The sequence below is a fragment of the Thunnus thynnus genome, chromosome 15 (genome assembly GCF_963924715.1).
Source record: "Thunnus thynnus chromosome 15, fThuThy2.1, whole genome shotgun sequence".
NCBI classification, from domain to species: domain Eukaryota; kingdom Metazoa; phylum Chordata; class Actinopteri; order Scombriformes; family Scombridae; genus Thunnus; species Thunnus thynnus.
Genome location: NC_089531.1, coordinates 15,356,373 through 15,371,563, shown reverse-complemented (window position 1 = coordinate 15,371,563; position 15,191 = coordinate 15,356,373). Strand labels below are relative to the sequence as shown.

Below are 15,191 nucleotides of genomic sequence, written 5' to 3'. Positions count from 1 at the left end.
TTGTCAGTGAGTCATGCTTTGGGGTCCAAACCTTTCACTGAGCCAATACATTGCTTGCTGTCCATTTCCTTAATCCCATCCTTTCCAAATCACAATTTGAAATATTCAGTATGAGCAAAAGAGATAAAGAGGGAGAGAAGGAAGAGGGGGTAAAAATAAGAGAGGAAGAGAATGAGGTGGAAGATGATGAGGATAGAAGAGAAAAAAGAAGAGGTGTTCAGTCAATTTTACCCTGATTTGTGTTTATTCCTACACTGCACCTATGGGTGGGTGACATGAGAAATAGATGAGGAGGAGGTGGACCAGCTGCCTGACTGCTCGTTCCGCCCAGATGGATTCACATCCCAACTCGCTCCTCACCCTCTTCTTCTGTCTTTTAACCAACTACAGAAACATAGAGAAGAAGAAATAAAAGAAGGAGACTTAAAGCAACTCTGTAACTTTAAATAACTTTATATACCTCCAAGAAGTTGAGTGTGAATCTACTGTACGAGGACTTCTTCACTCCTTCTCTCTCTTTACCAGGTAAGTTTTAAGAACGTGCTGTAAATTTTTTGGTGATCATTGTTTGATCTTAGTTTTTTCAGGACAGATCAGTTCATAAAATGATGCCTTTTAGTTCACTTTCCACAATAAGCTCTAAAATATATTATAGTATTATTTATTTGATTTGATATGATGTTCATGCAGTGTTCACAAGACTGTATGTGTTGCACCCAAGAGTCCCTCTGAGATAATATTTGAAGGCAAGGAAATTAAAAAGTATTTATTTCACCTTTCTCATTACAGTCAAGCTGCTCTCACCTGTAAGTTTCATGCAGCTCATTAATTTGGGGAACAATATGTGAAAACAGGAGCTTTCATTACACGGAGTGTATCTCACTATTCTGTTTACAGCTGTTGATATTTTCTGATTTAAAGTTCACTGCAGGTTAAAGGGAGCTAGAGGGGGTTTTTTTTATTTGATTTGATCCAATCTGGCCCTCTGATGTGAAGCCAGGCCCCTGGCTATGTTTTATCCAACTGTCTGTATGATGATGAAGAGTGGAAAGACCTTCCTCGGCAGGACATGTTAACAGATTGGAGCTTATCCGTCTCTGGTATTTATAAGGAAAGGAAGACATTTTTTTGGCCAAAACGAGGGGTTCTGTCTAGTAATACTTTTAACAATAAGCTGCAGGAAATCCATTTGGTGTTCTGCCTGAGTTTTTGGTAAGAAAACAATTTGTCCTGCTATGCTTGAAGTGAAAAAAAGGTTTCACTCAGCTGTCAGTCTCATAAAATTTCAAAACCTCCAAATTCAAACAATTCGAAAAAGTCATCATTTCTACAAAATAGCTTTACATTAACACCCTAAATGTGACAAATAAAAAATAGTAATCTAATTATGAAGAGAAAGATCTTTAAATTTCTCTTTTCATAATAGAACATTTACATTTTCATTGACATGAAGGTTAACTCAGGAAACGATAAAACTTTTATTTTAAGTGTTATGTACTTTATGTACTTGGTGACTTTCCTCACCCTCTCCATTGTTGTCTTACACACACTTAACACAAGACACACCCTCCATTGCACTGGAAAAGCATCAAAGTTCATACCTGACCTGTAAAATAGTAGTTGGAGAACAATCAGAACAATCAAACTAGTATTTCTGTGTTCCAAAGATGAACTTTCATGCGCAACTTTTCAGTCAATATGGGGCAAGAAGTCCTAAAAGTGCTGTGAAATCATAACAGGAACCGGTCCGTCTCCATGGCAACCGAGAAAAATCCATCTGTTGATGAACATGATAAGTTTTGGCTAAGCTCTACAGAAAAAGCTAGTAAGTGGCCCTTGAGTTGGCATTGCTTTGTCCAACTGTTGTATAACTTATTTGGACATTACATCTTGAAAGTTACAGTTCTCCTCACAACATGTAATGCAAACCAGTGTCCTTTTAAAAAATTTGGTCTATTTTTACCGTTTCAGTTACCTGAAACCTCTTGTAATAGAACATCTCCGCACCTTGAGGGTTTTAAAGCCTCACCTCCTTTAAACAGGATGTGTCACATTCATCAAATTTATGTGACTCCTTCAAGGTACTGTATGTCCCGTGTTCGACACAACATGTGTCAACGGTGTGTTAAACAGCAGCACGCGGTGACATGGTTCATATTAATACACCGTGTTTAAACAAACGCACAAGGTCACGTACTTAACTTTGTTGAAAGTGTCACATCCTTCTAGAGAGCGTATGAAGATGGATTCGGTCAGCTCTACAGTACAAGTAGGTTGTTTATAAAACAAGGATTTCTAAAGTCTCTCTTTCTCTGGATTAACTCCTGCTGATGTTGGCCACTTTTCATCCCTAGAGGTCATTAGTCTTTCTTTTAGTTGGAGTTAGTTGGAGCACACACCATCACTTTAGACTTGAGCTGTCTATGTCTATTTATCTGAAGATGACTCCAGGGTAACTAGAAATATCACCTCGCAGTCGTATGCCTCCAGCAACCAGTCAAGTTGCAGTTTACATACATGTCTGTCCAGACTTTTTTCTTATTTGTAGTGAGGACTCTGAAGGAATTTAATAAAACGTATTAAGTGTATTTCCTCGTATGTGTTCATATGCTTGGCCAATAAAGTTGATTCTGATTGAACACAAAGTTGTAGCCATGACAGTAGACAAAGCTTCAGATGTGGATGTTGCTGCAAAGAAACTACAAATTTTAAAACGCGGATGCTTCACACACATCTTCAACCCGGCAGCACAGAAGATCTAAACAATCACCATAGTTTCAAGGTGGAGACCCAAGATTAGTGTCACCAATACGTATCCAAACAAATGTGAAATATGGTCACAATCTGCCTTTCTGTTTCTGAGTTATGGTGTTGATTAAAGGCCAGACAAATGTTTATGCAGAACATTATGATGTCACAGTGAAGCTGACCTTTGACCTTTTGGATATAAAATGATATTATGGTGTTGTCTATTTCTATAAAGCTGCAAAGTAAAGTCATAGTATTTACAGTTTTTATGTGATAAAAACAGCATCTTTTAAAGTATTCTGATGATGTTGGCGTGTATTTCTGCCTGTGTCTTTTTTGACACTATTACTGCGGGGCACCAAAGACACAAGGTGTCCAGTGCTACACACAAGGGCTTTAATGTTGCACTATTTTCCACAAGATTAAAATCTTTTGTTTGTCACTTCTTTACTTCTCCTGCCACTCAGAGGCTGACCAGTCCCTCATTCGTCTTTCTCAACCAATGGAGACCCTTCTCACCAACATCACTGACACTTCTGCTGCCACCGAGCCCCTTGTGACCCCTGACCCCGCTAATTGCAGCACTTGGGATGAGCGGTGGGGGGGGCCATACCTGCACAGGTTAGCCCACCTGGATGTGCAGCTGTACCAAGACTTCTATGCTGTCTGGGTCTCTCTCATGGTAAGATAAAAAATGCAAAAACATTTTTTCCTCTCCCCGAAACAAAATAGGATTGTTCTTGTTAAGATTGTTGAACTACATTGTTTATCAAAAGTAAATAACTTGAGTAATTTGTCCACATGTAAACCAAATAACTAATAAACCAAAGTGAAAAGCTGATTCCTCTCCTGCTGCAGGTGTTTAACTGTCTGATGCTGGTGGTTGGCGTGGTCCTCAACAGTCTGGCTCTCTACATCTTCTGCGGGGCCTCCACCCACCCATCAGCCTCCGTGGTTTACACCATAAACCTGGCTGTAGCTGACCTGCTGGTGGCGCTGTCACTGCCTGCCCGCATCGCCTTATACCACAGTGGAGGGAGCTGCGTGGCCTGCTCCTACGTTCACACCTTCAGCTACTTTGTCAACATGTACTGTAGCATACTCTTCCTGACCAGGTAGGCGGGTCGCTCCTGCTTTATTCAACATTTTATGTGATTATGACATGATCAGTACTTATTTTACTCTTCTTCCTTCATTCCCCGCCACCCCATCCTCCCCTTCTCTCAGTATCTGTATAGACCGGTACATGGCTGTCGTCCATGCATCCAGTACTCTCCATAGATGGAGGACTGCAGGGGCAGCCAAGTGTGTCAGTGCCATGGTGTGGCTAATTGCAGTTGTTGTAACCTACTCTTTCCAGGTAAAGACACATGCAACACAACACATACAAATAAATCATTGCATGTTGCATGTTTGAGCCTACAAGGAGTCTTGAGATAAATCTGAGGGGTTACAAGATTATTTAATGAATGAGAAAGAAAAAATGTGTATGTTACAAAGAATATTGTTTATTTTTTGTGACATTTCTCTTTAATTTCTTGACTTTTTTACTTGTGAAGTAGAGGCTAACTTTCCATTTTCAGGCCTCTAAAGATCCCTCAGGACAAATCATTATTTAATCTGTGATGAAGGTCATAAGTAGACATTGCTTCATTTTAAAGGGTCACAAGAAATAAAAGGATGGAGGTTGAATCCTTGTGGTTATAAGAAAAATAGACTTGTGAAAATGTTGAGTAGGCTATGATGACTTTAAAGGAGAGGAATTACTCTTAGACTTGATTTGTTGGCATCTCTCTCCAGACCACAGCGTTGGAGTTCAGTTCTTCCTGCGTTCTCCTCCCTGCCCTCTTTTACCTCACCATCCTGGAGTTCCTGCTCCCCCTGCTGGCCGTGGTGGGTTTCACCCTGCGCGTCGCCTGCTTTCTCTCCTCCAGCCACGGCCTGGTGCCCCAGCAGAGCAGGGCGAGGAGGGCTCGTGCCGTCCGGCTGCTGGCCACTGTCTTGGTGGTCTTCACTATCTGTTTTACGCCGTTCCACATCCGGCAGGTGTTGGTTTACTTCCGGGTCAAAGTTGGAGAGGAGGGGCTAGGGCAGGGGGCGGGGCATGTGCTAGCCTATCACATCACAGTGACCCTGAGCAGCCTGAACAGCTGCCTGGATCCAGTGGTTTACTGCTTCGTGACGGACAGCTTCAAGCGGGTGTGGAGGACAAGGAGGATGGGAGCAAGGGAGGGGGACGGGGAGGTGGGGCATACAAGTGGAGGGGATGTGGAGAGGAATTCAATTAACAAATATTCAGGAACAGCACTGGCGATAGCTCACAGCTTGGCCACATTCACCCTCACCAATGCGCTCACCTCTGCAGCTGACACAGAGCAGACTGCTTAGACAGGTGACCCCCGCTCGGCACCAGAGGATGAAACAGAACAGACAGAAGGACAGAAAGACTCACACAGAGTGATGGATGGGCAGGAGCTGGCCAAGAACATCATAAATTATCAACCAAAAAAACAGAAACACTGCAGATTTCTCCTCAAAATTAACAAAATAAATCACTTTAAAGGATGAAAAACCCTTCAGTGGCTGCCTCCCTCCAGCCAACCTTCATCTCTCCGTGTCCTTGACCTTATTTGGATGTTGTCCAGAGACCCATGAGAACAAACACTGGATCACAAAGGGATGGTTTTTCTGTGAAACTGGTGAAGCTGTACTGTCTGAGAGATTATGTGTTTTAAAGGGTGATGATGAAAACATGCAGTGTTCAAAAGTATTGAAAGATCTTCAGTTACATTGAGTAGTTCAGTCAGCCAACTCACCTTTAATTTAAATAATATGTGAATATTGACTATATATATGTACATCATTTATATTTAGCGTACAGGAAGCACCAAGCTCAACTCAGCACAACAAAGAGTGAGGAGCAATGTTAATAACTTAGTCTACCACCATCATGAAGGCAGTGGCGAACTTCCACTGGCTGCCTGAACCAGCTTGTAGGCTTTTTTTCTCTATTTGATATATTTTAAAACATATTTTAATCTGTGAAAATCTGACAGATTTTTACGAAAATGAAAAAGCTGCAAACATCCTGCAAAATGCATAAGTGGCATTCAGAGTTTTAACAGTATATGGTGGCAAAATTATGACGTATTCAGTCTATGTTTGACCATTACTGCTGTTTAAAAACTAAGTGGAGGTTAGAAACATTCAGAAAAGATTATTTTAGCAGAGTGACCGTGCAGAATGACACACAGAGAGACGCTGAGAGCAAAACAAAGGGGTTGGAGTCTTGAATCAACACACTAAATGAGCTAGAAGCAAACCTCTTTTCACAAGTATAAACACCTGTAACAGTTAGTCTTACAAGTATATAGTGCAGCTCTTTTTTTAATGGCTTTGTTTATCATTTTACAAGTGTCTAAATGGAAGAGTGACGCCAGCGCCATACAGAAACCTTACATCTCTAAAACATCAAAAAAGAAAAAAAATCACATCTTTATTTCCAACACATACCAGTTTTGATTTCACTGACTTTTTATAGGACACGATCAGTAGTGTGTGCCAGGAGAGATTTATTCAGACATGTACAGTATAAATACATTCAAGTGCTTAAAGTAGACTTCCTTGTGTGCTTTTTTTAAAGTTAAAGGTAACTGTGCTCTTTTTATTATTTTTCCATTTACTTAACTTTGGATAGGAGGAGAGATGTTTGATTTAAGAAAAATCTGACTACACAAACACTGGTACATGCACAGTATGTGAGGTTTTAATGGGATTAACTGTCTTTCACAGTTTTTATCTCTAATTTTATCTCTTCACCATATGGAGGAAATATTTTGTTTGTTTGCCAACTACTGTATAAGCTCAACAATGCTTGTTCTAAGCTTAGCATTTCCTCTTGTTTTCCCTTGAGTTTATGTTGTTACTGATGATATTTTGATGATATTTGATGTGACGATGTTCCTGATGTTTACATTGTAAATCAATGTAATCAATGTAAATCAATGTAATCTCATTCTTTGTAGTAGTTCAAATGGGGGTTATGTTGTTTCTGTAGCAGCTGATGTAGAGCTTCAACAAAGCTCTTCTCTCACTTTTATATATTAGTAGTCATCATAGGATTCAAAGACACAAACCTTTGCTGCTTTCGGATTAAGTGTCACTCTCAAATAGTTAAAGTCTCTCTCCACTCAAAAATGTTTTTTGCTTATTATTACTTCAGTTCAGGAGTTTAACTGTGCAGAGTTTGACACCAGAAAGCTGCTTTCTTATTCATCTGCTGAAGGGGGAAATTGTCTCCATGTTCACTGAAAATCGGCGTTTAAGAGGTAGGCCTGCGATCATGATTTGTGACATCCCAACCAGTTTGGAAGCTAAATGTGGTCTAAAATACAACTTACGCACATGTGATGTGGGAACGTGAAGCCTCCAGTGCACATACACTGAGAATTGACTTCTCAGTGAAGTAGGAGACATCTTGTGTCCAGCAGTTTAACTTTTGAAATGAACAATGTTTGTGTATTCACTGATTCCTCTTCAATACTTCAATGACAGAGTAGAAGGAGATGTAATTTTAAGGACTTTTAAGGACTTTTTTTTTTTTTTTTTTTTTTGGAAAACCCATATTAGACACATATTATTATTCCTAGAGGAAAATATCTTACAAAATGTCTGGAGGGGATATTTAAACTATGAATGACTGCATCACATTTAAGCCAGTTAGAAATCAGATCTACAGAGTCAGTTTGATTTGTTCCACCAGAGGACAGTGTTGGAACAGGTTGGATCATACTGGTGTTCTTATATACAATGAACTGCAACAGTGAATGTAATGAAAACAGGCTGTGTTAATAAACCATATGTATAGCTATTATAGATGGATCATTGACTGTCCACACACTGAAGAGCTGCTTTTATCCAGTTATAATCTCTGTGTATGCGTGTGTGTCATTATCTGTGATCATCTAAAGCGGCATGTAAACAAGTTTCCATCTGGTAACTGCTTAATGCAAATACACAGACACTCTGCTTTCTAAATGGTCCCACAAGACAGTTAACTAATATGTGCTGGACTGTCTTTGAATATAAGAAAATCTCCTTTTACTTTTTAGAGAATAAATAATATTTCTACTTCATGTGGCAACATTTCTGGAGGATTACTGTCTGCTTGTATGTTTTTCATGATGAACTCCAAATAATAAACATATTTTCTCCCAAAACGGAATAGCAAACCTTGAAATAGAAATTGTCCTCTGCCTCTTAAAATTCAAACAGGTTAGTTGATTAGTTTCCAACCAAAACATTTCCCTGAAAATTTCCACCCCATGTATTACAGTGCACATTTGTGTGGAAAGGGTTCGCTCTTAAAAGGTTTTCTTTTTACTAATTACAAATTACAAATTAGAGAAGAGCAGGTCAGAGGCAGGATTGTGAGTCATTACATTGAGGGGTATTTCCCTTTAATCCCTCCAGAGGGGCAGCAGGTTACTACAGTTCACTTAACAACCTCTGTATAGGTACATCACACACACACACACACACACACACACACACACACCATCAGCTGGTCCTGCTGTCACATGATGACTCTAGGTTAGAAGCACACACACACACAGGGTCACTGTCCCTCTCTTTTTCCATGAAGAGAAACAAGAGAAGGAACTTGAAACTGTGTGTGTGTGTGTGTGTGCATAAGAGAGAAATTAGATTCTGCAGGACGCAGCAGACAAAGTTTTCTGATCTTCCTCTCCTCTCTCTGCAGTCTGACCACAAAGCATCATGAGTAAAGATGTTTTGTGCAGAAAAAAATGTTGAAGTAGTCCAAAAAACTGCAGACCAGCATGTTACTTCATCAGTATCAAATTTCCCCTCAAGGGACAAGTAAGATCTGAACTGAGCCGAGTTGTCATGTTTCATAGTTTCACACTTTCATATTTAAACTGTCCTTAGATATGAATTTATACAGAAACTTAAAAGCTGCAGTATAGAACAACAGGAATCTACTGTTTTAACATTTTTAATTTTACCTTCTTTTATGCGTTATTAAAATCTGCAGCTGGTTCCCTGGTCAGTTATTTACCAAAATTAGGTTTTATCATTTCTCAAAAACACTCAAAACACTCCTTTAAAAATAAGAATTTGGGCAAACAGTGGTTAAAAGCAATAGCTCTTATTTTAGTTTGCTTGTAAATAAGAATTCATATTTTAAGGTTAAAAAAAAAAAGTATTCAGTCTCTCACATGCAGTAAGGTGCTCTTGAACTTAAAACAGGTCTCAGAAAAGAAAATGTTCATCAGGCCCGATGAAGATCCTGTGAGGTGGAAAACATTACACTTGACTCAATAAAAGCTTTTAATATGATTTTTTTCTCCTTGCTATGTCTAAGAATGTCTGAAGAATGTTCTCTTAAATTTGTAAATCCTGCACATAGTTAACATGCAATAATAATACTGAATGAAATTTACTTCATGTGTTTGCTCACAAGATGTGTATTTGTGGACATTTACTGTTATTCACTGTTCTTCTATCTTCCCTGGAATAAGATGTTCGTAACAATGAGGGAATATTACCGATTCACAGGAGGAGGCGAAAATTTCCCTAAACAAAATGATATCCTTCTGAACTTCTTAATCTTCCAATACTGTATGTGAATTAAATCTAAATTTTGTTCTAGACATTTAAATAAATTTTGTACAGTGATAATCAGCTTAGCTGCCTATTAGCAATATCCACAGTTCCTCTGGTGAAATCTTTCATCTACTGTATCTAAATTAGTAAAACGGAGCAATCCCATGTACACATTTAAGGAACTTTCTACTTTAGATTACATGTGTATTTGTTGGATGAAACTGCATATTTACTGTAATTTCTTTGGTGGTGTTTGGTCTTCTAAAATAAATGCATTTGATCAATTGTGGAAGTTTCTGGATATTATGTTGATTTATTGCAATTTTCAATAAGTCGTAATCAGTCAGAATGTGTATTTAAGGTGATTCTAATATTATTTCACGACAGTTTTCTACATCACACCTTGAATTTGTTCTCCTAATTAAGAAACACACACCTGATGAAGTAAACACAAAACTTGCAGAAAATGTTTCAATAAATACAGTTTGAAGTTTGAGTTTTGGATTTTTTTTTGTGTTAAGCCCTTTCTTCATTTTTGAATCTTTTCATATTGTTTCCCGTTGTACACATTTACCTTTTGAGTAAAAAAAAAAAAGTTGAACAAATAAGAAGCGGAGTCAGTTGTTTTGCCTCTGAACAGATTTTAAAGGTGCGTTCCATACAGTGTTCATCCAGAGTCCTACATATGAAGGCTCAAGCATATTTACAGAACATAAAGATATATACAGTCTTTATATAGAAAACAAAACTACTAACAAAAATAATCATCTTTTTTATAGCAGCAAAAAAGAGGAAACTAAAAGAGAAATATGTATATTTACATCTTTTTTTTTCAAATAACAAGGCATATTATATAGTACACTGCACATACTTGCTTTCCCATTCTTTAAGTATTCTTGATTTAATCTCTGTTAAGATCAAAGTATATAGGCATCTTTCTCCTCCGTCATTAACACACTGTTTACTAGAGGCAGAGCCACACACTCATACACACAGAGTTCGGCCACCACGCTGCTGCCACTGACAGCTGCTGGCTGGAAATATGAAACAGCATCACCACATCGCCACATTCATTCAATGCTCAGCTGGCACGGGAGCACCAGGTAGGACGGTGGAGCCAACATGGCTGCCACTGAAAAGTGCAAAGACCAACTCTTATGTGTGGCTCTGCCTAGAATTCAGAGTTGAACATATACAAAAAAAAAAAAAAAAAGACATTTCTAGTTGAGTTAAAACATCTGAACAGAGACGATAAAGACTCGTAAAATAACCTCCGGGTATTGCAGCCATCGATTCCAGAGTAAAGTGTAAACCAGGTGATTGCAAAGAGCAGAGAACATGAACCAAAAACAAACACTGAGATGACATTTTTTTAAACACACTCTTGCCTTTTGCTTTTACATGTGAGCAGCTGTGAACCTACACACACACACACACACATTTACACATGACTGCTCACACACACACATTCCAGTCCGCTTCTTAAACATCGTCCGTAACAGCAAATAGAATAATTTTCTCTTTTGGAAACTAAGTGAAAAGTGTCCTTTATAGACAAGAAAGCTCAAAAAAATAAATATCCACAGTTATTTTTTTTATCCTTTTGTGAGACAGTTCTATTGTTTTTGTTTTTTTCTTGACTTATTATGTGCAAGATTTGTGCAATGTCAGAACCCCCCCCCTCTCCGCCCCCCCTCCCCTCCCTCTGGCTTGTCGAACATCAAAACAAAAAGGATTTCAGCTGAAATCGCTTCACATTCATGGACTTTTAACATTTAAGTCACCAGTTGGAATCAAAAGTAAGAACTCAATCTCCCAGCAGGCCAAGCGAGAGGCCCGACGTGCTGTCTGAACATTCCAGAGTCTACGGTAAAAGGCTTGGGACATTAAGAACGAAACCTCCAAAAGAAAATCAAAGATTTCCCCACTGCATTGGAACAGAAAACACTCAAGCTGCACTTCAAGTATTCACGGCCCGGAGTTTCTCGCCTACACTTTTAACAAGGAGTGTCGCTCAGGGTGATGCACATCTACGTCTTTTAAACATTTCAACACCTCCCATCCACGTGTGTTGAAAAGCAGCAAGATGCGTGTTGTCCGAAACTTTACTCATAAATGTGCAAAAAAGTTTTTAAAAAGTCACATGCTTGTTAAGAGCGTACTGACCCAGACCGAGCACAATGCTTCAGCTTAAAGAGTACATGTTGGGTTTTTTTTGTTGTTGTTGTTGTTTTGTTTTGTTTTTTTACACATTTAAGTTTCACACAAATGACACAAACACCCAGCCATGCATTAGAAAACACATCCCTGACCTATTAGGACAATAAAGAAAAGAGCTCGAGTGATTTGTACAGAGTCATACTTTGGTGTTTCACACATGCATATCGCTGTTGTTGCATGCAAACCTTCCAAACCCAAAGTTGATATATATTTTTAAATTGTCATGTTTGTCCTTAAACTGAAGTTGTGTCCGTTTATTTATCCAGAAAATGTTTATTGCCCAAGTGGTTACAGAGGCCGTTCAAAACTCTTCATCAGAGCAGTCTGAGCGTCTACGTGTTTTGTCACCATCCCATCCCTGCTTTTTTTTTTTTTTTTTTTGTCCCATCACCACAGTTAGAGTAGGATCAACCCAGGAAGGAAAATACTCTTCTCTACTCTGCTCTGCTCTGGGACTGCATGTACCTGAAATGATGGAAGGAATCTAAATTGTTTAAAAAAGGATTCAACTCTGCACCGACCCTTCACCCAAGTGAAAAAACAACCACATCATCAGTGAGTGAATTCTCTTCTAAAACCCAAAAAAATATTTAAAATAAGCTTTTCCTCTAAATGTTTTAATACACACTCAAATAAAATGCTCTTTCATTAGGAAATGAATCCACTGCAATTTACATTTCAATTCCTTTTCAATTTGCATTGAAAGGAAACTGACCCAAATCAACGGCCTTCACTCTGACATGTGCAGGGAAAAAAAACCCCAACCACCTCAAACAAACCCTGCTCTGCCCTCTCAAAACCTCACACAGTCCTTTTTCCCCGGCTGATTAACAGAGGCCCATATTGCAACAACTGACCTGATTTGTCAGAAAACAAACAACCACAATAAAAATCTTTCATTTTGCCTTTTGTAACTTCAAGTTTGTTTTTACGCGTCCAGCATCGTCAGCAAAGGAAACATTCAAAAAGATTAAGATTATTGAACCTTTATCGGCTACACTCAAAAACAAAAGTTATTAATAAGAGATTAGTATTAATTTGTACAACTTGCATGTATCCCATCTGTGTTTATAATCAACTTTTTTTTTGTAATAGACTTATTAGCCTCATCACTGGCACGCAACACTGCGTATAGATGTTAACAGAGTCGAAGTAAAGCTAAAGTCAACAGTTTTACTTCCTCATACTGCCTTCAGCAAACAACAACAAGATGCAGCCATTTTCTATCTATGAGGGCAGCAAGAGAAGAATCGCCCACATACAATTTCATGCAACTAACTGAGGCTGTTGGTTTCAAGAAATAATGATTTCTCCGTTAGTGCAAGCTGGGGTTTTTTTGTTGTTTTTTTTTAGGAGGCAAAGTTGGATTTTGCCAACTCGGCTGTCAATAAAGTTCTAGCTTTCAAAACTGGCTATTTTGCTTTACTGTATAAATGTATTTCTGGGTCTGCAGGAGCTGCTGAAAATGTTTAAACCTGCCTCATTTGTCTTATTTTGGATCTATCTTAAGTTAAGACATGCATTTCCCAATTAGTAACAATTCAAATCTTTCTTAACATTTAATGGAACAGTTCAACATTTTGGGAAAATATGCTTCTTCGCCAATAAATGTGTCGAACTCTTTAAGGTAGACACATTTCTCCAGTCCTCTCTTAATCTTGTGCCACACACATTAGTAATTAACATCTATAATGCTCTCTCTACTGATTGTATTTGGCCCAGTTCAGTGGAACCAACACACCTACACCAGAAGCGTAAATCCTCTATCGAGGTTCAAACAACAAACCTAACTTACTACAGGCTACTAATTCTCCAAACTAACAGGATTTATTTTACCTCTCTTACATAACTTGCACATTAACTGCATTTTTTTTTTCTCAAAAATTATCCATGATACGTTCTAATATTTCCCATTTCAGACTCTGTTCATTTCTGGTACAGATGAACAGAAAGAGTGTCAGGAATCCCCGTCCTGCTGGCGTCCTAAGACGGACGAATCCAACACCCCCAAATGTCTCAGAGAGGATTTCAAACACTTTTCAAACTGAACACAATTTACCAGTTCTCTCAAAAACGGCTCAGCTAATGTGCAGTTAGTGACAAAAGTTGTGCTAGCACTTCCTAAAAACAAACAAAAAAAAGCAACAAAGACAGAGAAAGAGAACAACTGCACATCTGTCTTCTCTTCTCCTCTGCTGTTTGGTTTGTCTCTTCTCTTCTCCTCTAACATGCAGCATGTAGGTTAGTCTGATTATTCAAAACAAACAGAAACATATGTCTCTTTAAAACATTACTCTGGGTCCTCAATGAATCATGAAAATAATATTTGGGATAGTAATGCCCTGTATACTGCACATATTGCATCTATGCTCTATCTGTCCTGGAATTTCACTCAATACACATCTGGATTGTTGTTTCTGTTTCTTTTACTGTCAATATACAGGCAACTTTATGCTCATGCTCTACATTTTGGAGCAGAGTCTTAAATATGGTTGTCTTTGCCCTGGACTGAAGGCTAAATTTAAGATTTAAGCACTCCTGCCACATGGAGGAGGGCAAAAACAAAACACTCACAATCAATTTGGGGGCTCAAACTCAATAATTTCTCCCCAGGAACCAGGCTTCGGGCTCTTGGTTTCAGAAATGCCACTTCCGAAAGTCTCTAGAGTCTTAAAGCTACTGTCGCAGAGTGCTGTTAAAGAGCGTGGTTGAGTTTATTTTGGTGAGCGCGGGTGCCTCCGCCGGAGACGCCAAGTCAGCAGACGCACACTCTCTCGTCGATCGGCTTCCGCATCAGGAAGCAAAGATTCAATCCACAGCGAGGAAGAACGATTTTCAGCATTTTTTTTTTTTTTCAAATGATTGCAGCTTCGAGGACTAATGTTCATTAACAACGTTCATTGGATTGTGTTGACCCCGGATGAAGAGGTGTGTGCGTATGTGAGGGTTTGTATGAATGTACAGTATGTATGTAAGTGAGTCCCCTGAAGTTTCCTGTCCAGGCAGCTGCTCGGTAGCACCTCCTAGAGCCCCTGAGAGACAGAGACAACCTCTCCTTTAAACCATGACCTGTGAATTTCTCACTGTTAGATGATCGTGACAGATCAATCAATTGTCCGTGAGGGCTAAGTGGAAGGAATTTCGGTGAAGGCTGAGATGGCACAAGGACCAGAATGCTTTTTTTTTTTAGGTTAAGTTGGTCCCGTTGCAGATTGAGTTGTTTTTTTCAGCAAATTACAGCACACCAAATTAGAGAAAAGCCCAAACAGACACCAAGCCGCCCTCCTCTCTCCTCTTCAGCACGATGAAGACATCCTGAAGTCTTTTCCGACAGCGATGGATAGAAAAGTGACTTAATTTGTTTTCTGCTATAACCTGTAGCTTCCTCCTGTCTGTCGACTCTGACCGACCAATCACAGAGCGGACTCATTCTCCGTGTGACAGGAAGTGGTCGTGGTGGTGGCCTTGCCCTCCTTGTTGAGTTTCAGGAAGCTGGGTTTCTCCTTCACCACGGTAACAGCCACTTCGTTGCCACTAGGATTTTCCAGGGTCGTCAAAGCCCGTTTCTCTGAAGCTTTGGCCGAGACCCCTTCCCT

The 15,191-nt window shown here is 39.2% G+C and overlaps 2 protein-coding genes across 3 annotated transcripts in view; one reads left to right on the top strand and one right to left on the bottom strand.

Annotated features, from left to right (window-relative positions):
• The first annotated feature begins 323 nt into the window (after positions 1 to 323).
• On the top strand, positions 324 to 8,081 carry LOC137198852 (G-protein coupled receptor 20). The gene is made up of 5 exons (XM_067612835.1): positions 324 to 525; positions 3,216 to 3,430; positions 3,607 to 3,863; positions 3,976 to 4,108; positions 4,549 to 8,081. Exons 2-5 carry the CDS (start codon positions 3,251 to 3,253, stop codon positions 5,134 to 5,136), a joined length of 1,158 nt encoding a protein of 385 aa, XP_067468936.1. The 5' UTR covers positions 324 to 525; positions 3,216 to 3,250; the 3' UTR covers positions 5,137 to 8,081.
• A 2,676-nt stretch (positions 8,082 to 10,757) lies between these two features.
• The window catches only part of LOC137198851 (solute carrier family 45 member 4), a 62,024-nt gene continuing 57,590 nt past the window's right edge, over positions 10,758 to 15,191 (bottom strand). For both annotated transcript variants that reach the window (XM_067612832.1, XM_067612834.1), the window contains exon 16: positions 10,758 to 15,189. In XM_067612832.1, coding sequence (XP_067468933.1) covers positions 15,009 to 15,189 — 181 coding nt within the window. In that variant the 3' untranslated portion in view covers positions 10,758 to 15,008. The remainder of the gene's footprint in view (positions 15,190 to 15,191) is intronic.